Raw genomic sequence first — 21,302 nt, forward strand, 5'->3', positions numbered from 1 at the left:
CCGCGGACTGGGCCTGGGGGCGGTGGGGAGAGGGAGCGCCCTGTCGCCCGCCCACCCCGGGGACGGGGGCCACCTCGGCAAGAGGCGCGAGAGGCCAGGCCAGAGGTCGCTGCCCTCGGCCCTTCAGGCTCCCCTGGTCCTCAGGGCACCGAGGGGGTCCCCCTGCGGGCGCGGGCGAGACTTGGGGGCGGCCTGCCGCGCCCCTTCCCGGAGTCCTGGCCCGTGCGGCCCGGGCATTGCGGGAGGGAGAGAGACGGGGCTGCCGCGTCCCTCCCCCGCCGGAGCGGCCTGGGAGGGAGGAGCGCGACTTGAGGCCGCCGAGCGGCCGCGACGACAGCCACGACGGGGGAGCCCCGCCTCCGCCCACCCGCACCCCTGCACCCCACGCGGGGCGCCTGGCCTCCCCACCCCGGCCCAGTCGTGGGGCTGGAGGGCGAACCCCGGGCTTGGCGGCCCTGGGGCGCTCCCGGCCGGGCGGCGACCCGGGGGCCGGTGACCGAGCCCCGCAGCCCAGGGCCGAGAGAGTTCGACGCTCGCCAGGAGGGAGACTCCGCGGAGAAATGAGAAATGCCTCGGGCTCGGCTCCCAGAGTTGAAAGCCCGGAGGCCGTCGGTGCTGCAGAGAGGAGCAGGGGCGCGGGCTGGCAAGCCGCTGATGAAAGTCATTGTCGTCCTCGCACACACAGCCCTGGGCGCGTGTGCACACACACACCACACACACACACACACACAACTTGCCTCCTCTAGCTGCCCAACCTTAGTATTCCGGGCATGTGGTTTTCAACAACTTGCTTGACACAATAACAAAGACATTTAAATGCCAGGACGCAGACTTCACTTTTTAACCTGCTGAGAGGAGCCACTTTCAAAGATTCCCTGCCGCGAATAAACTGACAAAAAATATGGGGTGCACTTACAAATTAAACACCTTACCCTGAAAGCAACGTGCGTTAATCAGGTTTCTAAGGCAATCGCCATCTCTGTCTTTTCCTATTCACCCAAATAATGCCCCCAAGAAGGAACCCCTTTACACAAGAGAGCTGAGGGGAAAAAAATGAATTATACCCATTGCTAGTAAAAATCATCTTAAATCAATAGAGCACCACTTGAACTTGAGTTTCCATTGTTTCACTGAATCATCAATGTTTTTAATTAAACAGAGCTACCCTTTCTGTTAAAACATTACATAAAAGGGTTAGGTTTCTACTTTTGTTGAGGCAGCTGGCGTTTGTTGGCTGTTGTGTTTGAGCAACAGACTGTTCAATAGAAGCGAGAAATAGCTCAACGCGGTCTTAATAGACCTGCTTCAACAATGTACCTTGAAAAGGAATACATTGTGTTATTGTGTTAGTTTGCTACAAACCTATTAAAGGAAAAATAGCATCCATCAGGTCTAACAAAACGCATTTGTATTATACGTACTTATCTGCTTCAAATACACTTGGCACAATGTCTAGAATTCAACTAGATCATCAAGAGCTGGACAGAAGAACACATACCAGTTAGGTAGTGATACGCGGGCTAAAATAATAATAAAGGAAGGTCCAAGCAGACGGTAATCTCTACTTTTTGTTTATCACGAGAAATACAGGCAACCCTATTTCTTTTGAAGATATGCTGCAAAAGTGTGGACTCCTGCGACAAAAACAAATTTTAAAAATCTCTCTAGCATGGGAATATTGGTTCAAATCCCATATTTGGAACGAATCTGATACACTTTTGATAGCATTTTATTTCAGAGAAGGATTCAGAGCAGAATTGATGCATTTTTAAAACAATTAACACAATGAGCCAGGTTCTTTAGGGAAATGCGTGAAACAAACAAATCGAAAGCAAGGGTTTCAGCCAAGGGGTTGGGGAGCAGCGCTGTCTGGCAGTAGGAAAGAAGTGTTTCTTGAAAGCGCTCTCCTGAAAATGATTTGTTAAACTTATTTTATTGTATTTTAAACACAAAACAAAACTTGGAGCAAAGAAATAGGCAACTTTGCCACCAGGCGACAGAGTCTATGGTAGGTTTCAGGGAGAGCTGCCACTTGGATTACAAACCTTAGAAAAACAGTGGCAAATAATGAAGCTAATTTAGCTCTGAGATTCCTTTAGCAGAAAAGATGCCCAAAGTAGCATCTGTCAGAGGGAGACATCTTTTACTTCCACGAAAGCAATCAGTTTTCTTTCCAACCTCAGATGCTTAACATTCAACTTTCAAGTGCAGAAGTGGGGCGAGGTAAGAGAGCAGACTGCCTCCAAATGAACGCAATTGTCAAAAAAGGAGAACTTACATAAATAAATGACAATAGCACCCTATGTGAGATAACTGTGTTAACAAGTAGTTGAAGCAGTATTTTGCCCAATAAAGTAATTTTTTTTTTACATTTCTACTGAAGATTTAGGAAAAAAAGTCACTCTGATACTTTAGGTAAGGGGTTGATCTAACTTCTCGCTTCAGTTGAAACATTTTCTTAAGAAGGGTGAATGCATAGTGCTTACTGGAAAGTAGTTGAGCTGTGTTTGATTTATACTTTAAGATTTTTCACTGATAGTGTCTCCTCTCTAGTCCAAATCAATTTTTTGATTACTGCCTTTGGGTTTCAAACAATGGAAATTAATCATAAAAGCTAAATTGTACTTTTTGAAATGATTTTCTCATAAGATTGACAAGAAGAGTTGACATTTTCAAGATGAGATTTGTTTTGATGTACCAGGTAATCTACCAAAAATGAGAGGAAGTTGACAATAAATTGGTTTGGCCATGACATGAAATGCTGTTACTAAGTTTTTATAAAAAGTCTTTGATTTACAAAATTTAGAAATATTTGCATTCAGAAATTAAACTAGCAAGGAGGAAGTATTCTGTGCATTTTAATTTGAAGAGCTTGTTCAAATAAACAAAGAATCACCAAAGAGATCATTTGAAAACCCAGGAGAGGAAGAAAAGTATTTTAGAGGAAGACTGTAATCTGATTCCTTGTTTTGTTCTTCATCTTGAAAACCCTTGATTCTCCGCTAATTCAAATAACTATCAATGATATATTAAGATTAAATTTTTAATTCATTTCTCTACAGTAAAAAAAAAAAAAGATAATTTATTGCTGTAATTTATGTCCCCTTAAAGAACAGGAAGAAAAGAATCGTTTATAGATTTTTTTGCCCCCCAAATTCTTCCTAGAAAGACCTCTCTAGCTTTTAAATTTATTATCACTAAGGGCCTCCCCGGTGGCGCAGCAGTTGAGTGCTGGGTTACGAAGCTGCCCGCAGCCTCTGTAGCGCCGGTTCGATCCCCGGCTGCTCCCTGGCCACCGGAGGAGGGTCCCGCATGGCGCGTAGACCTCTCCTGCCGCCCGCTGCTCCCCTCAGCAGTGTACTTCGGTCCTTCTGCCTGTTCTGCTCTCCGCTCTGGCTCTGGTGAATTCTCTCACCCTCCCGTGCTTCTGACTGTACCCAGTGCTTGTATAAATAATCTTAAAAAAAAAATAAAAAAAAAAAAATAAAAAAAAAAAAAAAAAAAAAAAAAAAAAATTTATTATCACTAATATCGAGGAAAGTTTTAACTCATCAAATCCTTGATTCTAAGCAGCATTTAATTTGAAAGATTCTGCAGAGCATATTTTCAAAGATCAAGTCTTTTTCTAGCTTCTTGGTCCTGTCTTCGGTAGGTAAATGAGGATCATTTCAAATTTCCTTTTGACTTTTTTTGCCTTTTAGCTCAGAAGTATGAGATGCGAGAGTTTTAATATTTTTAAATCATTCCTGCCACACGCAATTATTTCAATGCCATTCTTTGCTGTTGTATCTGAAAAGAGGGTGGCCAACCCCGCTGCCCGCAGAGCCAGACATTCAGCCAGGATCCACCCCTGGGCACAGTCGTCAGAGGGAAAAGATTTGGCTTCCAAAGTTGATTAAAAACAGCCTAACAGCATCTGACCCGTTAAAGAACTGTGAGGCTTGAGAAGCTGAGTACAGTGCTGAGAGAGGAGGTGCATGAAGTCATGTACCCCTTTCATAGGGGGGGTCAAGAGAAGCTCAGAAAAAGCAGTAGAACGGTGGGTGCAGAAGGACAACTTGTCCACCAAAATCCGAAGTTAAAGTCTATTTTACATGATTTAGGTGATTAGAAGGAGCAATTCTATCTTTTAATTGTCACCTCAATCTGAAGGGGAAAAGGAAATATATGCACACACTAAAGCCCTACACTAATGCTGGGAAAATGTTAACTTGTTTCTAAATTACTTTTCAAAATCAGGCTTCTTTTTGACAAATACTTTAAAATAGCCTTCTTCCCCTAAAGTTGTGTGCTGGAAGACACAATTAAAAGAAAAAGACTAAGATGGAATAATGAACTAGATATGAAGAGTGTGTAGGTTGGTGAATAGAGTAAATGCCTTCAGCATCTTTTAAAAGATGTTGCTTGTGATATTTTTATAATGAAAACTAAAGACACCCAAACAGGAATCCAAATATGAAGAGAAGTGGGAGGTTTCCTGATGTGTTTCAATAATAAAATAAAAATTGTATTTGTATGAGCCTGTGTGTTCCTCCTTCGATTTGAAATTTTATTCCAGAAAGTGATGCAATTTGTTACTTTTTTTGTGGGCACAGGAGGAGGAAAATATGATACATTTGGGGGTTTGTCAGTAGAGCTGTGTTTAGTTTTAATTTTCCTGTATTTTAAAATAAACACTTTGACCAAAGCATGTTTGATCTTTGCAAGGAGGAAATATACATTGTGAAGGAATGTGCCGCGGTTGAGTATGAAATGGGGTTGTGACTCACAGCTGCAGGCAAAAAAAAAAAAAAAAAAAAAAAAGAGAGAGAAAAAAAAGGCGTCGTGGTGTCAGCCAGAGGTGTTCAGTCTAATAATTCAAGCTGTAAACTGTATCCCCTAAAATTACCTACATAATAAATCATTGTGTGAAGAAAAAAAAGTTTGGACTGAAAAGTGTAAGTGAAACAGAATCCTCAGGAGACTTCAATGCTTGGATCTATTGGCAATGATGTGAAATATGGGATTATTTGGTTCAAAACTTGAAGGGTCAGAATAATGCTGGAAACTATTCTAGTACAGCTGATTTGCTTTTTTTTTCTCCTTTTTTTCCTTTTTTTTTTTTTTTTTTTTTTGCCTAGGTTTCAACATTCTGCATAGTCTGTTGCAGAAATGGGCTTGCTTTTTAATTTCCCTCTCCTAATCACACCACAGAAACTGCTTTATGGGATTTACAGTCCATTTATATACAGCTTCAAGAGAAAAGTCAATTCAAGAATGACTTTAAGAAAAGCAGTGTAACCAAATTACCAAATGCACATCAAGAATGAAGCAGAAATCTTTCTGGAACTTCCCTTAGGTTCCTGTCTCAGGTTTCATCCTTGCTTCTAGGTACCAAAGAAAACACGACCTGTATGTAAACCAGTGAATTAACTTGCCTAAGAATTCACCGCTAGCTTGAAACCCTTACACCACTGCGGTTGGCAAAGCCAGTGCCAAATCCTGGCGACTCGAGAAGACCGACCGTTTGGGGCTGGAGTGCACCCGTTTGGGAGTGGAAAAGAGCTCAGAGCCGGCAGAAAAGATGCAATTGTCAAGAGGAAGTTTAAAGGCCAAGGACACACGAAGGCTTTGAAACAATAAGGGTGAGGAAGTCAAGAAGCAGACTCGCCCGAGCCACATTGAAACAATTTATTTTATAGGATCCCCTACATTTCCAGAATTAGTGAGCAGAAGAAGCGCCACGCTGGGAACGCAGGCTGTGGGCTCTCGCGCGCACTCGGGCACTGCGAGAGGGAAAAAGTCAAGTTGACTCGGGTGTCTTTCGCCTGGGCATTTCAAATGAAAATATAAGGAGGAGGGCGGGGAGAGCAGGAGACAAAACGCAGCTCGCAAAGACGGACTCCAGCGAAGTCCGCCATAAAGATTAACTGGGAAAAAAGCGAAGTCCAGAGCAATTAAAACCCCTACCCTGGCTCATTAGTATTCATGACCGAATGTCCGGCTTTTCTGTTTATCTTTCTCCCAGGATCAATATCGGAGCAGCGTGGGTCGGGGAGGGGCCCGAGGCGGGCCCTGCGTGCGCCTGACCTTTCGCGCCCTCCCTCCAGGTCAGAGCATCTTCAGAACCCGCCGGCCTTCGCCGCGCCCCAGCTCATTAAAGCCAGCATTCATCTGCCGGCGGGGAGAGGGCGGGGGAACAGGCCCCGGGGTAGCGGGGGGTGAGGGGGGCCAGCGGGCAGACAGACCCGACCGACTCCAAAGAGCGTCGAGAAACCACGCTCGGCCACACCAACCACTGTGGGCCCAGTGGGCCGGGAGAAAGAAAAGTAAAAGGAGGCCCGTCCGCAGCGACAGGCCGGCTCCTGGCTAGGCTCAGCCCGCTTCAGACCCCAGATTTTGGTGGGCTGGGGGAGAGGCAGCCTGAGCGCTCCCTGGCCGCCCCCGCCCAGAGAGAACCTCACGTCCACCCTGGGCACCGCGCGATCAGAAGGGTCCCCAGGCCTCTCCCGCCTCCGAGGAGCAATCCAGTCTCGGAGCGTTAACTATGGTGATTATCTTTGACATTATTAACATTATTATTATTTCTACCCCCCACCTTCTCCAGCGGCGCTGCGTTCGGTTCTGCTCCCTGGGCCACCAGGATGGCCTCAGGGACAGAAAAAACCTGGTTCGGCGAGGTTGGAAAAGGAAGAGGCTGAGAGGCAGGGGGTGGGGAGGGGAGGGGGGTTCAGCTCCTCCTTCCCCTCTCCCTCCAGGTTTAACTGGGGGGTGGGGGGGCAACGCACACCCGGGGTCCGAGGGCACGTGGTCTGGTGGGACCCCCTGGCCCGTCACATTTCTTGGGAATTGGGCCTGAAGGACCCCAACTTCGAGTAGCCCCCCCACCCCCACCCAAGGTGCAGGCCTCAGGAGTCCAACCCAGGCCAGGAACTCCCAAAAGCAAGGTTAGGACAGGAGGTCAGGACACCTGCCCCCTCAAAGGGACACTGGAGGTAGGTGGAGGAGCTGGGGACAGCGCAGGGGTGAGCCGGGCATCCCTTGCTGGGCCCTCCAGCCTCCACCCTCACTTTCTGCGACTTGGGTTGATCCCGCGACTTAGTGGCTGGGGGCTAGGAAGGAGGTGAATATGTGGGAGCACATTTGAGAGAGAGACTGTCTCCATGCACGCCAGGTGAGGGGCGCCCCAACTGCGGCCAGGCGGCTGCCTGAACCTCCTCCATCCCGAAAGGCCGGGCAGGCGCGAGCTGCACGAAGCACGCGGGGCTGGAGACGAAGCGAGGTGTCACTTCCTCCACAGCTCGTGGACCCCTCGGAACAAAAGGGAAACGCGGGAGGGCGACGAGGCGGCCCCAGCGCCGACAGCCCGAGGACTGGACCCGCGGGGCGGGGCGGGAGTGGAGGCCCGAGGAGGCCCCTGGCCCCTGACCCCGCCCGGGGTCCGGGCCGCGGCGGCGCGAGGGCGGGGCAGGGCGTGGACACTGCGGCCCGGGTCGCCCCACGGCCTTGACCGTGAACCCGATCCCTCGGGCTGGACGGGCGACGGTTCTCAGAAGTTCTTGTTCGCAGCACCCCGTTCCAAGTGCCGCGGCCGCTTCTCCCGCCCTGGCGCCCCGCCCGACGGGCCAGAAGGTTTGTGCCGGATCACCGACCCTGCCTGGAAGGATCCTGCTTCTTGGCTAAAATCAAAGCCCAGCTACAATCTGTTGGAGGCCGGGAAGAGCATCGGTTAGAGAGGAGGGCGACGTTCCCTGGCCCTGTTCTAAGCTGCCAGTTAAAAATAGAAACCATTCATTGCGGTCTGCTGGGGGTAGCGGGGCGCAGAGGCGCTCCCAGCGCGCGAGGGACCCGGGCGATATCAAACTATAATCAATCAATCCACACGTATTTATTGCACGCCTACTTTGGATCCCGAGGGTCGCTTTCTGGGGCACGTGTGCGTTTAAGCAAAAAACGCACCCAAGGGGTCGACAAGTCTTTGGCGGAGTGTGATTTGAGGCCTTTATTCCTTCGCTCTAGGACGCAGCCCTTGGGGTGATTTCGGTGTCTTGCCGTGGGGGAGGGGAGGACCTGAGCCCCCGGGGGGTGCCAGGGGGTCCTCGCGGGCCGGGTCTGCTGCCCCGGCGCCCTCCAGGGACCCTCCGAGCACATCGCCCCAGGCCCTGCCGACCCTCAGGCGACGCGCCCCCGGGCGCCCCGGCCCGGCAGCCACCCCCGGCCTTTGGGACGGCAGCAAAGACCAGGCAAGCCCCAGCCTCCGGTCCAGCCTGTGATCTGCCCTTGATCTCGGAGTTATTTTGCGGAAAATGCACCACTCGACACTGAAAACATCCGTCTGAAAAAGAGACAAAGGGGCAGGGGTGGGGGAGGAGGAAGAGAGAAGGGGCCGGCCGGAGGAAGGGGCCGGCCGGCGAGGGCCGGGGTGTGCGGGCCGCTTCCTCTCCTCGCCACCCGCCGGGGCTCGCGCGGGCGCCCGCCCCGCGCCCCCACTCCGGGCGCGCCCTCCCGCGCGCGCGGGACCAGGGACGCCGGCGCCTGTTATCACTGGTCATTAATAATGCAGCGAGGATCACGATAATTAATAATAATAATGATGGGCCTCCCGAGGGGGCTCCAGCTGCCTCCGGATAAAGCGGCTCTGGCGTTCGGGGGAGTTTCTCGGCGGCGGGTGGAGCGGGGCGCGAGCCGGGGCGCTCGGAAGTTCAAGTGGACGGCGAGGACCGGCGGAGAGCGGCCCCCGCGCGGCCCAGGCGGGCCTCCCCGGGAGGCGAAGACCCGCTGCCGCGGGGTGACTCTGCAGGGAAGGCGGGGCGCGCTGGCATTCAGGTCCGCGGGCGCTGGGGGGAGAGGGAAGCCGCACCCCACCCGCAGGCCCGGGCTCTGGGCCGCCAGCCCTGGGCACCTTCTAAGGTGCGCGCCTCTGACATGGTTGATATTCTTACTCTCTGCCGGCCCCGCTTCCCCCTCCTGCCCCCCTCGCCGACCTCAAAGACGGAGACCGGGCCGTGCGGGCCACTCGGCCGGGTTCGCGACTCGTTTGGACAAAGCGGTGGGGCGCACGGGCCCGAGAGCCGAGAGCCTTGTCGCCGGGACTCTGCTCCCCTCCCGGGGCCGAGCGGGACGAGGCGCTGCTCGCTGTGACCCTCCTCCTCCAGCCAGGCCCCTTCCCATTTTTATTTCCTGCTGGAAAGTAGCATCAGTGCCCTCAGGGCCGAGTGCCCCCCCCTCGCAGCTCCCCCACATTCAGGCCTGGAAGGCCACGCGGCCCACTGCAGGCGGAGACCCTCCTAGTCTTGCATTTTCCTTTTGCCCACAAGTGAAAAGCCCCAAAGCCTGGAGTTGATACTCAAGTTGCCTCCCCCAGACTATGCTTCTTAGACCTGGATGCCTCAAAGCCAAGTATCTCCACACACACCCCCCAAGAGTTTAAAACATTTCGGATAGACAATCTCGTTCCTGCACAAGTTATGACGAATATTTAATCTGATTCCTTCCTCTCCCCCGGGTGCGAGGGGCTCTGGAACACTCTAAACGATTTTCCTCACAGCTTATATATGTGTTCAATGAAATTTCCCAAGGATCAGTAACATATGCCAATTATTTTAATAATTTTACTTAATATTATTAGGGGTTATAAATTTGATTTTAATAGGGGGTTGATTGCTTCAGGAGCTGGCGCTTGGGCAGTTCACAGGCCGCGGGGGAGGGCTAGCCCAGCGGCATCGGTCACCCTCTGGGACACACACATACACACACACACACAGAGAGAGAGAGAGAGAGGGGCTGGAGTCTTTCCTTCCCCATTGGATGGTAGCATGGCCTCCGGGAAGTCAGGGTTGCCCGTGTCCCCTAGCGGCCCTCCAGCCTAGCCTAGCCTGCCTGGCCCTGCGGCTAGGTCCAGAGCCCCAGCGGACAGAGAGGGAAGCAGCCACCACAGCCACAGCCGCCTCCCGCGCTGTGGGTTGGGTCTCTGCTGGGGAGAGCCCAGCACTGCCTGGCAAACCGGAGGGGGTATCACTGTCGCTGCCCAAATCTTTTCACCACTGGGCACGAAGGTGATTCTGGGGCTGCCAGGCCTCTGGGAGTCACGGAGAGACCCAGGAAAATGGAGATTGTCTGATAGCTCAGGGATTTAAAAAGAGGTGTCCTGGTTCCTACCTTTCCATTAGAATTATTGCCTCTTCCGTGCAGCCTCCAGTTCCAAAATTCTCCAGTAAACTCTCGGTGGGGCAGGGAGTAAGGCTGCAAACCTGAGAAAGCAGAGGGCAGGGTACTTCCACCTGGCCTTCCAAGTCTTTGTATCTTATTTCACTGGGTTTCTTGAAGGTTCTTTTATACCAACAGTCTGTTGCTTTTCTAAATTAAAATCTAATCTCTTTACCACTTACTTTCCTCTTGAACATCCTGCTTATTGGTGTGCAGTGGCTGTGCTGATAGCAGGATTCCTTAAAAAGCTGCTTAAAATTTCAAGAAAAGCTGGGTAGAAATGGGCCCTTAAACTACAATCACTGGGCCAAGTTCAAGAACAAAGTACTCAGCTCAGTTTTAAATGTGCAATTAAAAATAACTGTACCTCAGCTTTTCAGAGGGAGGGAGCAGGAAGGGGGCAGGGAAGAGGGAAAACAAAGAATAAGGAAATGTTTAGTGCTCTTAAATCCAGTCCAAACAGCTGAAAGAAAGGCATTCCCTCAGATAATGGAGCCATTAGGAACAGGGAAGGTCCCAGCCGCCATTCCTCACAAGGGCTTTCCAAAAATTTAATTCGCTCTCAGTTAACTAAACAAAAGATATAGAAAATAATTTTGAGATTTTTCTGCCAAAGGGGCACTTTGGCCTGGTCTCCGGGCATGCATCTACCTTCTCCCTGGCAAGATGGTCCCTCCCATTTACCCAGGCAGCAGCTCCAGACTCATGTCAACCCCTGCCGCCTTCTCCCCATTTTCTTGAATAACTTTGCTAGGAAAAAAAAAAGTATGTTCATGCAGTTTCAACACATTTTATTATATTTCTGTATGCATTACTCTCAAAACATATCACAAGAAATGATCAAACCACTTAAAACCTTCAAATAAAAAATCTGAAACAGTTTATGCCCACAATTGTACATATTTATAGTTAAGAAACATTCTTTATAAATATTGTTTCCTCTGTAGCAAGTTAATACCATAATTTAATTACAAATGGATAAATATGGCAACGGGTATTTACAGAAGGAAGGGTGTTATTACGGAAAAAGCTAACAGCACAACGTTTATTTTCCCCCCACAATCTTTCATACAGGAACTAACAAATTGAACTTGCAAAAGCACTAAAACATCACATGTAAACCCAGCTAACAGAAAAATACATTCACAAGCGTTGGTGGTGGTGGTAGTGGTGGTGGTGGTGTGTGTGTGTGTGTGTGTGTGTGTGTGTGTGTGCATGTGTGTGTGCGCTGTGGATCAGTGTTTAAGAAACAGAAGGGAGACTTTGGCACGGCTCGATTTTCCAGTCTATAGTTGCATGAAGTTTACAATCAAGTTGCCTCATAAAAAAGAACACAATATTCAATACCACAATACAAAATAAACCATGTTCTTCCACGTTACTTAAAAAGAAACGGGGTAAACTAAAAAGAAAAGAAAAAGCCCATCACTTGGGGGAGGAGAGGCAGAGAGGAAGGCAATTCTTACAAATGGACCAACTTCTATACACCAAGAAGCCATTAAAACCACCTCGGAGAAGGAAGGAGACGGCCGCTATGTACACAGTTTGTCAGACCACCGAGGGCAGGCGGGGAGGGAGAGCGGGCCCGGGGTGAGGCGAGGGGCGGGGGGGCGATATTTTTCTATGTTTTCTTTTTTTGTTTTTTATTTCTTATTTTCTATTTTCAGTTTCCGAGACTCCGGGAGGAGGGATGTTTTTGCTTTTCATGCCTAGATTATTTAAAAAAACAGAAAACAAAAAACAAAACAGAACCGTTTAAAAATCCTGCTGCTGGTAAAATCATGTTCATCATCATAAAAATCAGATTCATAGTGTGGACGACAGATCGCGGGGCGCTCCCAGGGCGCGGGCCTCGGGGGCGCAGCGCCCCGGGCGGGGGCGGGCCGGGCGCGGGCGCGCGCCCCTCACACGTACCACTCGTTGAAGTTGGAGGAGAGGCCGCTGTGGCCCGCGGCCGCCCCGCTGCCCCCGCCGGAGCCGCCCCCGCCTGCCCCGCCGCCGCCGGCGCTGCCCGCCCCGGAGCCGCCGCCTGCGCCCGCGCCGCCCGTGCCACCCCGGTGCACCGCGGACACCGCGGCCGCTGCGGCCGCTGCAGCAGCCGCCGCCGCCGGGGAGAGGTTGGAGCTGCTCTGGGGCTCCGCGCTGGGGGACACCAGCCCCGGGGGCGTGGACGACTCGTAGCCAGAGCTGGCCGCGGGCGAGGACTCCGAGCCCTGGGGCGAGGACTCATGGACCTGCAAGACAAAAGCCGGGAGGGGAGAGCAGAGGGGGCTGGGTGTGAGTGCAGCTGCTGTGGGGCCGCGCCCCGGGGGGGCGGCCGAGACCAGCGCCCCGGCCGCCCCGGCCCCCGGAGAGGGGCTGCCCTGCCCGCGCCTCCCCAGGCCGGCAGGTTGCCGGGTTGCGCGCCGGCCGCGGGCGCAGCGCCTCGCCCTCCCGGCCTCCCGGCCTCCCGGCTGGTACCTTCATGTGTTTCCGCAGCGAGCTGGGGTGCGTGTAGGACTTGTCGCACATCTTGCACAGATAGGGCTTATCGGAGGTGTGGACGTGCATGTGCTTCTTCCTGTCACTGCTGTTGGCGAAGCGCCGGTCGCAGCCCTCGAACTCGCACTGGAACGGCTTCTCCCCTGAGGGCGGCAGACACGGGCCCTTGCTGTGCACCCCCAGAACACCCCCAGCCCCAGCCCCCTTCCAGGGGGCGAGACCTGGGAGCAACAGCGGCCACAAGGGCCCAGGTCCCTGGGGTAGGTCCTACCCTACCCGCTTCTCCGGCAGATGCAGCGGATGGAACGAAGCGCCTGCCCCACCTGCACACCCAGCGCGCGCGTTTAATTCGGCCCTTGCTTTCCACACTGATGTCTGCCTCCCCAGGCTGGTAAGGAATTTGGGGTGGCACCCTGGGCCCTGCCTGCCTTTCCACACTGCTTCTTGGATTCGCAGCTTCTAACAAGTTGGTCTCACCATGGAGAAGCTGTTATTATGACAAAATATTTGGGGCATTATCAGCATCACACAGGCTGCTGTCGGTGCCTTTCCCGGGCCAGTAGGCAATCCATTTGGAGTTGCTGTGTGTTGTTTAGGGACTGGGCTGTGGAGAGCAACTGAGCCAGGATTTTTCATCCAAAATTCTGCAAACTGAATTCACCGTAATTTTTGCCTCATTTCCAAAAAAAAATATGTTGGCGGAATAAGGTTAGGATCAGCCATAAGGCAGCACGGTGGTGGCAGGGAGGGAGAGGCTGGGCGTCAGCAAAGGCTTTCAGAATCTCCCTGTTTTAATTTTCTGCCGCTTCCTGCGTCCTGCTGCCAGAATTCCAAATGCTTGGAGTCATTTAGAGGTGTGAGAACTCAAACATGGTTCCACTTGGAAAAGGAACCATTTAACGTTAAATTCCATTAGCACCTAAATTGTTTTTTAAAGACATCCGCTCAGACACAGGACTCGAAAGCGAGCATTTCATGCAAATAAATTTCTCAAATTTTAAACCTTGTTAAAAGCTTGTCTCGCACCTCGGCTCCCTCCCTCCCCGGAAGAGAACAATAGGCCTCTGGCGCATCCCCTCTTCGGAGTAAATATTGACTGGGGAAGTTGCTAAAACATTTGGCTTTCTCTTAGGAAATCGCCTGGCACGATTTTGGCTGGGACCTGGTCAGAGATGAATAATCTACGAGCCGAGAGCTGCGTCCTCTCCAGGCGCGCTCCGTCCTCGCGCGATCGCCCCGCGGGGCCGCGCTGTCCCCAGCTCCCGCTGACCCGGCTGCTGGTCCAAGTTTGGAATCGCAAACTCTGGTGCCCATTAGGGAATTGCACAAACTGCTGCGAAACCCCCCGTACAGCCCGGCGACCCACCCCGAGATGAGCTTTAAAAACACTTTTAGAAAACCGAAGAATGCTCTCCAGCTAGCTACGCTGCCCCTCACCCCGCCAGATTCATTTCATGGGGGAGTCCCGGGAAGGACGTTTGGATCCCCGGGAAATGAAGGAGGAAAACACACAGGCCACCCAAGCGCGGAAACACATCCAGAGCCGAAAAACAGACACGCTGGCCAAACCTTCTCTAGGCTCAATTCCCGGGCACCGAGTTGGAGGGCAGTTTTATTTTGTGCATCCCACTTAAAAAGGAAATTATTAAGCGGGGTTGAGCAAAGAGCCACTGCATCCCACCCAGAGCACACATCTGACGATGCCCGGACGGTTCAAAGCTCCTTTTCCGCACATGGAAAAATCCAACCTAATGAGAGCCTCTCGCTCTCCAACAACAACAAGCCGCGGGCGCTCTCGCGCGCACAGGCACCTCCCGTGCCCCGGGCAGGCGCAGGCGGCCGGCGTGCTCCTCCCGGCCGCCGCCTCTGCCCTCCGCGCCCGCGCGCCCCGTCCCCGTCCAGCCCGCGGTTACCTGTGTGGGTCCTTTTGTGGATCTTGAGGTTCTCGGAGCGCGCGAAGACCTTGCCGCAGCCCGGGAAGGGGCAGGGGAAGGGCTTCTCGCCGGTGTGCACGCGGATGTGGTTGACCAGTTTGTATTTGGCCTTGAAGGGCTTGCCCTCGCGCGGACACTCCTCCCAGAAGCAGACGTGGTTGCTCTGCTCCGGGCCGCCGACGTGCTCCACGGAGACGTGGGTCACCAGCTCGTGCATGGTGCTGAAAGTTTTGTTGCAGCTCTTCTTGGGGTTGCTCAGCTGCTCCGGGTCGATCCACTTGCAGATGAGCTCCTGCTTGATACACTGCTGCCGCATGTACCGGAAAAAGGCACCGGGGTGGTGGTGGTGATGGTGGTGGTGGGCCGCGGCCGCTGCCATGTTCATACCCATGTTCATATTCATGGGGCCGTACTGGTTGTGGAGCTGCGCGGCCGAGTAGGGGTCGGTTCGCGGGCTGGCCACCTGGCGGTACTGCTCCGAGCGCCCGAACACTTCGCCGGGCAGCCCGAGGCGCATCTGCCCGTTGAGCACATTCTGGGAGCCGTGCGGCCCGTGCTGCTCCGGGAGGCCGGGGAACAGGAGGTGGCCCTGCGCGTCCGAGTGCGCGTGGTGCAGGCCGCCGGCTCCCGGCCCGAACAGCCCGTGCTGCCCGCCGCCCGGCGCCGAGTCCCCGAAGCCGCGGCTGCGGAAAAGGAAGTCCCGGGTGGAGTTGAAGGGCGGCCCCGAGTAGGAGCCGACGTGCGCCGCGTGGGGCCCGAGCGCAGCGGCGGCCGCGGCCGCGGCGGCCGAGCCCGGGTAGGCGCCGGGGCCCTGCGACGTGAACGCCGAGCTCTGGCCGGGGACAGCTCGTGCGCGCCCGGGTTGAGCTTGAAGGCGCCCATGTGCGCGGCCGCGGAGTCCACGAAGCCGTTCTGCGCCGCCGCCAGGCTCAGCTCGCGGTCCTGCATCTCGGCGGCGGCTGCGGCCGCCGCGGCCGCCGAGTGGTGATGGTGGCGCGCGAAGCTGCCCACCCCGATGGCCGGGAACTGCGGCCCCGCGTCCAGGAGCATGGCCAGCGTGCCCGCCCGCCCCGCCGGCCCCGGCGAGCCGCGCGCCTCCGCCTCGGCGCCCACTCCGGGCCCGCGCGCGCTGCGTCCGGCGGCCGCCCCGCTCCGGCCGCGGGCGGCTCAGCCCCGGGAGCCGCGCTCCTGCGCCCGCCGCGCCGCCGCCGCCGGGATGAGCTTCGGGCGGCCGGGCGCGGGGCTCGGGCGCGGGGAGGACGAGGCGGCCGCGGCGGAGGAGGCGCGGGAGGAGGAGGAGGAGGTGGAGAAGAGTCCAAAGCCAGGCGCAGAACCAAAGTGTATTAAAGGAGCTGCGGCGGGGGCGGGCGGGCGGCCGGGGGAGGGCGGGCGGGAGGAGGGAGCGGGAGGGAGGCGCGGGGAGCCGAGCGGAGAGGGGGGCCGGCGGGGGGCAGCGCCGCGCCGCGGCCCCCACCCCTGCGCGCACCCGCGCGCACGCACCCGCGCCCGCTCGCGCGCCGGGGCCGGGGCCGGGGCCGGGCGGCGGATCCCGCGGCGGCGGCGGGGCCCCGGGGCCGGAGCGCGGCGGCCGGGCGGGGAGCTCCGCGCTCGGGCCCCGGCTCGGCGCGCCCGCGGCGCCACCTGACCGCGGCGGGGGCGCCGGGGCGGCGGGCAGAGGCCGGGCGCCCTCTCCGCGGCGCGCGCGGTCGGCCGCTCCCGCCCCCGCGCCCGGCTCGCGCCGCCCCGCGCGCGGCGGGTATTGTTCGGCGCGGCGGCCCGGCCCGGCCCGGCCCTCCCCGCGCGCTCAGCCCGCCGCGGCCTCCGCGCTGCGCATTGGCTGCGCCGCGCGCTGGAAACTTGCGGCGCCCGCGTCCCCGGAGGAAGGCGGCTGCGCGCCGCGCCCTCTTTCTTTAAGTTGCCGGGGGAGGCGGGGAGAGGGGCTGTGGGAGGGGAGAAGGCCGCGGGCGGGGGGGGGCTGCGCCGAAAAACAATAACAACAATAAAAGTGCTCTCGGGCGCGGGCCCCGGCGCGGGCGGCCGGCCCCGCGAGCCCCGGGCGGCTCCGCGCCCCGGCCCGCGCCCCCGGCCCGCGGGCCCCTCCCGGCCGCGGCGCGCTCGGCTCTCCGCGCGGCCGCCTCTGTATGTCGGGGGGCGCCGCCGACGCCGCAGCCTCTTATTTTTTATTTTTTGTCCCCTCCTTTCCTCCCCCTCCCCCCGCGCCCCGCCCGCCCCGGCCTCCGGCTCCCTCCCGCGCGCTCCGGGCCCGGCCTCCCGGCCACGCCGCCCCTTTAACGGAGGCGCCCGCCCCGCCCGCCCCCCGGCGCCGCCATTGGCCGCCGCCGCCCCGTCAATCCGGCGCCCCCGCCCCGGCGCCCGTCCGCGCTCCTCCCCCGCGCCCCGGCGCGCCCCGGCCGCCGCGGACCGTGGCCGCCCGCCGGACCCGCGAGCCGGCCGCGTCCCGCCCGCGCCCCGGGGCGGCGGCTCCCCGCGCCGGCCGGCCGCGCCGCCCCCGGCGTCCTCGGGGCCGCTCCGCGGGGCCGGGCGCGGCGTCCTTGGCGGCCGCGAGGGCGCGACACCCCGGCCCGCGCCCCCCCGGGCCCGGCCGCTCCCGGCGCAGCGACAATGGCCAGCCCGGGCCGCGCGGGAAGGGCTCGCGCCGGGCCTCGGGCCTCCTGCCCCGCGGCTCGCGACACCTAGCCCCGGGCCCCCCCGGGAGCGCGCGCCGAGGCCGGCCCGGGGGTCCGCCGGCCAGGAGGCACGCCCCCTATTAGCGGCTCCCCCCGCCCCCCAACACTGGCTCCGTAAACTTGCTGAGCGGCTCTGAGGACGCAGGTGCAGAACGGTGGCCGGGAACGCCCGGGCCAGGGCGCGCCCCCGGCCTCCCGCTCTCCGGACGCTCACCCAGGCCCGCCCCCCCGGGCCCCTCCACCCCCCCCGGCCGCTCGGCGCGCTCCGCGCCCCTGGCACCCCCCGGCCGCCCGCGTCCCGCTCCGATCCCGGCAGTAAACACTGGGCGGCGGCCCCGCGCGGAGGGAGTTGTGTGGAGTCACGTAAAGGCCGTGCGGCCTCGGGGCGGGGGCCCGGGCGCGCGGGCCGCGGCCCCGTGGGGTGGGGAGTGTGGGCCGCCCCGGCGCGCGTCCAGGCCGGCCTCCGGCCACCAGTCGGCTGCGGGCCTGCGGCGAGGGCACCTCCAGGCTGGCGCGGCGGGCGCGCTCCGGAGAGGCTCTCCACGCCTTCCCCGGAGCGGGGGCCGCCCGCACCCCATCCCCGGCGGAGGCCGCGCGCCAGGCTGCCCCCCGGGCCCCGCCGGGCCTGCCTCGCGGCCCTGGGGCCCCGCCCCCCCGCCCGCCGCCCGCCCGCGGGCCCCAGGCCGGCGCGGACGTCCCCTGCCGCGCGCGGCTGCCCGAGCGGGGAGGTCGCCCGAGCGGGAGCCGCAGGCCCGGAGGCGCGGACGCGAGGCCTTTCCGCGCCGCGCTGGCGAGCAGCTCTGCGCCCGTTCACAGATCCCTGGGCCTTGCCACAAAATTCAAGTAAGAGAAAACAACCAACGTGCGTTTCCAAATTTCATGTTGAAAGGAAATCAACAAAAGCGCGGGAAGAGCGCGGCGGCTCGCGGGAGCTGGGGCTCCGCTCTCCCGCCGGCGCGGGCGGCCTCCGGCTTTGGGGGTCTCTGGAGGTCCGAGCCCTGAAGCTGCCACTGGCCGCAGCCGCTGCAATAAGGGGCCGTGCCCTCCCGCCTGCCCCCCTTTCTCTGAGGGGGGGCCGGGGGGAGGCTGGGAGGAAGAGCTAGTCCCAAGCCCGGGAGTTTGCTGGGGAGCTGCAGACCTCGCCTTCCCTGCACAGGAAGTGGACCTCGTGTTCACACGCCTTTCTCTGCATAAAGGGGCGGGGGGGGGGGGCCGCAAATGCCAACCTGCCCCACCCCCAGCAGAGGCACCTGAGAGAGAAAGAGGAATCTCCAGGCAGAGGCTGCCCTGCAACACTGAATTATTATTTTTTTTAATTGCCCAATGCACAGTCTTTAGCACTTTTTATTTCACTCGTCCATTTATGGGGGGAGGGGGCGAGAGTGGGGTGAGGATAGCTGGAATAGCGCGCTCCCAAAATAGCTCCAAAAGGAAATATTTCCCTAGGCCGGTCGCGAGAAGCGCAGGCCTGCGCGGCCCGAGCCCGCCTTCCTTTTCTCCTTGCACGCCCCAGACTCCTGCAAGTGTCCCCCTTCCCCACCTTCTGGCCCCCTCCGCGCCCCCCGGCCCCCCTCTTCTCCGACCCATTCTCTCCGCTCGCTTTGATGCCCCCCGGCAGCGGCCGCGGTGCGGGCCGGCGCGGCTGGGCGCTCGCGGCGCGGGGCGCGGGGGCCGCCGCCTTAGTTCCCGCCGGAGACGCGGCGGGCCGGGCGCTCCGGGCCTTTCTTCGCCGGCTCCAGTTCTCCCCTCTCTGCGGGACACAGAGGAGCTGAGCCAAGTTCAAAGTCACGTCGCCGGCCCCGCTCAGAAGTGCTTTATTTCACCACAAACCGCAAAACCCCTTCCCTCGTGACACGGTATTTTTTTTTTTTTTTAAGAAGGACAGGGAAGAAAGCAAGAGAGCAAGAGGGGAAAAAAAAAACCCAACCCTGCAAAGGCTTTCAGAGCTATTGCCTCAAAAGTGGATTGGGGTTCCTGGCAGAAGCTGGAGAAAGCAGCCCAGCGGCTGCCGCCATTCGCCGGTGAACTGAGCTTTTCAACAGGTTTGGGAAGGGCGCGTCCTTACCCAGGGCCGCCCAGGGCCCCACAACTGTCCCCAGCGGGCAAACCAGTCCCCTCTAGGTCTTCCACGATTCCCTGGCTCTCTCCCCGAGCCCGCGCCCGCCTGGGCTGCAGCCTGGGACAGGCAGGCCCGGAGCTTCTGCTGAGCCGGGTGTCCCCTGCGTGGAGGGGCCCTGGGCGCGCCGCAGGCGTCCATGTCTCCGCGCGCAGAGGGAAGGGTTTGGGGGGGGGCTGGATCTGGGTCCTCTTCAAAACACAGAAAATCCCAACGCTGGGACACCGGTCACTGAGCTCCTCCTTGAGGTGTGTGGGCCCATGAGTGGTGGACTGGGCTCTTGTGTGTGATGAGTGTTTGGTGTCCCTACACGTACAAACGGTGCGGGTGCGCACAGCGCAGGGCTGTCCTGCTGGCCCGGGGGAAGCCAAAATCAAGCAAACAGAACCAGCCTTTACATTAGGAAGCAGAAACCCCTGGTGACCACTGCATTCCATTTTTTCATTTTCCTTTTAAGGGGTAAAAATGGAGGGGGAAGACACAGGATCAACCATGTGGAATCAGCCGTAACTGGGTTATAAAAAGCCCCTCTATAAAATAGATGCTTGCCAGCATTTTTGTGATAGGGATGTAAAGTTTGTGTATTTGTCATTAGGAGTTCTGGGAAAAGAAAAAAAAAAAAAAGGCACCGTAGAGGTGACAGTGGTTGTGGTTTTGCAAAAGGAAGAGACCTAACTGTCCTTATTTGGTCCCCTAGAAGGGCTGGTTCTGCTGCTGCAAAATAAGGCAAAACAAGCCATCTATGTACACCAGATTGAAAGAGGGAGGATTTCTCAGGATTTCAACACCGTCCTGTGCATCAGACTCATAAATTCAACAAGATCATCAAGAGGATATTAAGTTGCAGGTCACCTTTGATTCAGCCCTCTCCCCACTCCTGGGCTGGGTGACCTCTGACCCATGAAGGACCACATGGGTGGTGCGGGAGCCCACTCTGCAAACCCACCAAGAACAAAAGTTCTTTTGTCAGAGCTTTAGGGAAGTGTCAAGTAAAAGGGGGATCTGTAATGTAAAAGAAGGGGAATCTGAAAATCTCCGCCAAGGTTGTAACTTTTAAATACCATATTTAAGAAGGGGAAGGTTGCAGGGAGGTGGGAGGTACCGGACAAGGCAAGGCCTTGCTCATCAACCACAAGAACTTCTCTTCTTCCTACACTTAAAATTTACTGTTCTGTAACTGGGTTATAAAAAGCCCTTCTATAAAATAGATGCTCACCAGCATTTTTGTGATAGGGATGTAAAGTTTGTGTATTTGCCATTAGGAGTTCTGGGAAAAGAAAAAAAAAAAAAAAGGCACCGTAGAGGTGACAGTGGTTGTGGTTTTGCAAAAGGAAGAGACCTAACTGTCCTTATTTGGTCCCCTAGAAGGGCTGGTTCTGCTGCTGTAAAACAAGGCAAAAATAAAACACCCCCCCAAAAAAAAAAAAAAAGAACAGGAGGCGTTAGCTTACCTAAATGTATTTAAGTATTTTGAGGACTGGTATTCTTTGGGCTCCCAGGGGAACAGACATCCAGGGAGGTTGAACACCGGTGACAGACGAGCAGCTTTCCAATAAACTGCAGTATTATTGCAATAGACTTTGTAATACAATTTATGCTGTCATTCATAAATAACAATGCCATATGCCAACCATATTGCTTACACAAGTAAATCCGTCAACGTGTCACTGTTTGATTTATCTCAACAGCTTCTTCAAATATTGAAGTATAGATATTGGAAGGGGTCTGGACCCAGGGGGAAGTACCCATGAAATTTGAGTTAAAAAAAAAAGAAACACCCCACCCCACAAACCTCTGCTTCTCCTTTATCCCCCATCCAAAAACATCCTAAAGGATAAAGAAGGAAGCACATCTTAGAGCCAATATAAATAATTATTGGGTGGTTATACAACCGCGAAC

The 21,302-nt window shown here is 56.8% G+C and overlaps 1 protein-coding gene across 1 annotated transcript; it reads right to left on the minus strand.

The window, feature by feature from the left end:
• Window positions 1-12,089: 12,089 nt before the first annotated feature.
• ZIC2 (Zic family member 2) lies at window positions 12,090-15,650 on the minus strand. The gene is given in 4 exon segments (XM_037528240.1): window positions 12,090-12,419; window positions 12,646-12,809; window positions 14,580-15,443; window positions 15,446-15,650. Coding segments are annotated over 4 exon segments (1,563 nt in total).
• Window positions 15,651-21,302: the final 5,652 nt, after the last annotated feature.

This window comes from Talpa occidentalis, unplaced genomic scaffold (genome assembly GCF_014898055.3).
Source record: "Talpa occidentalis isolate TD23 unplaced genomic scaffold, MPIMG_talOcc4v2.1 talOcc4.5, whole genome shotgun sequence".
NCBI lineage: Eukaryota > Metazoa > Chordata > Mammalia > Eulipotyphla > Talpidae > Talpa > Talpa occidentalis.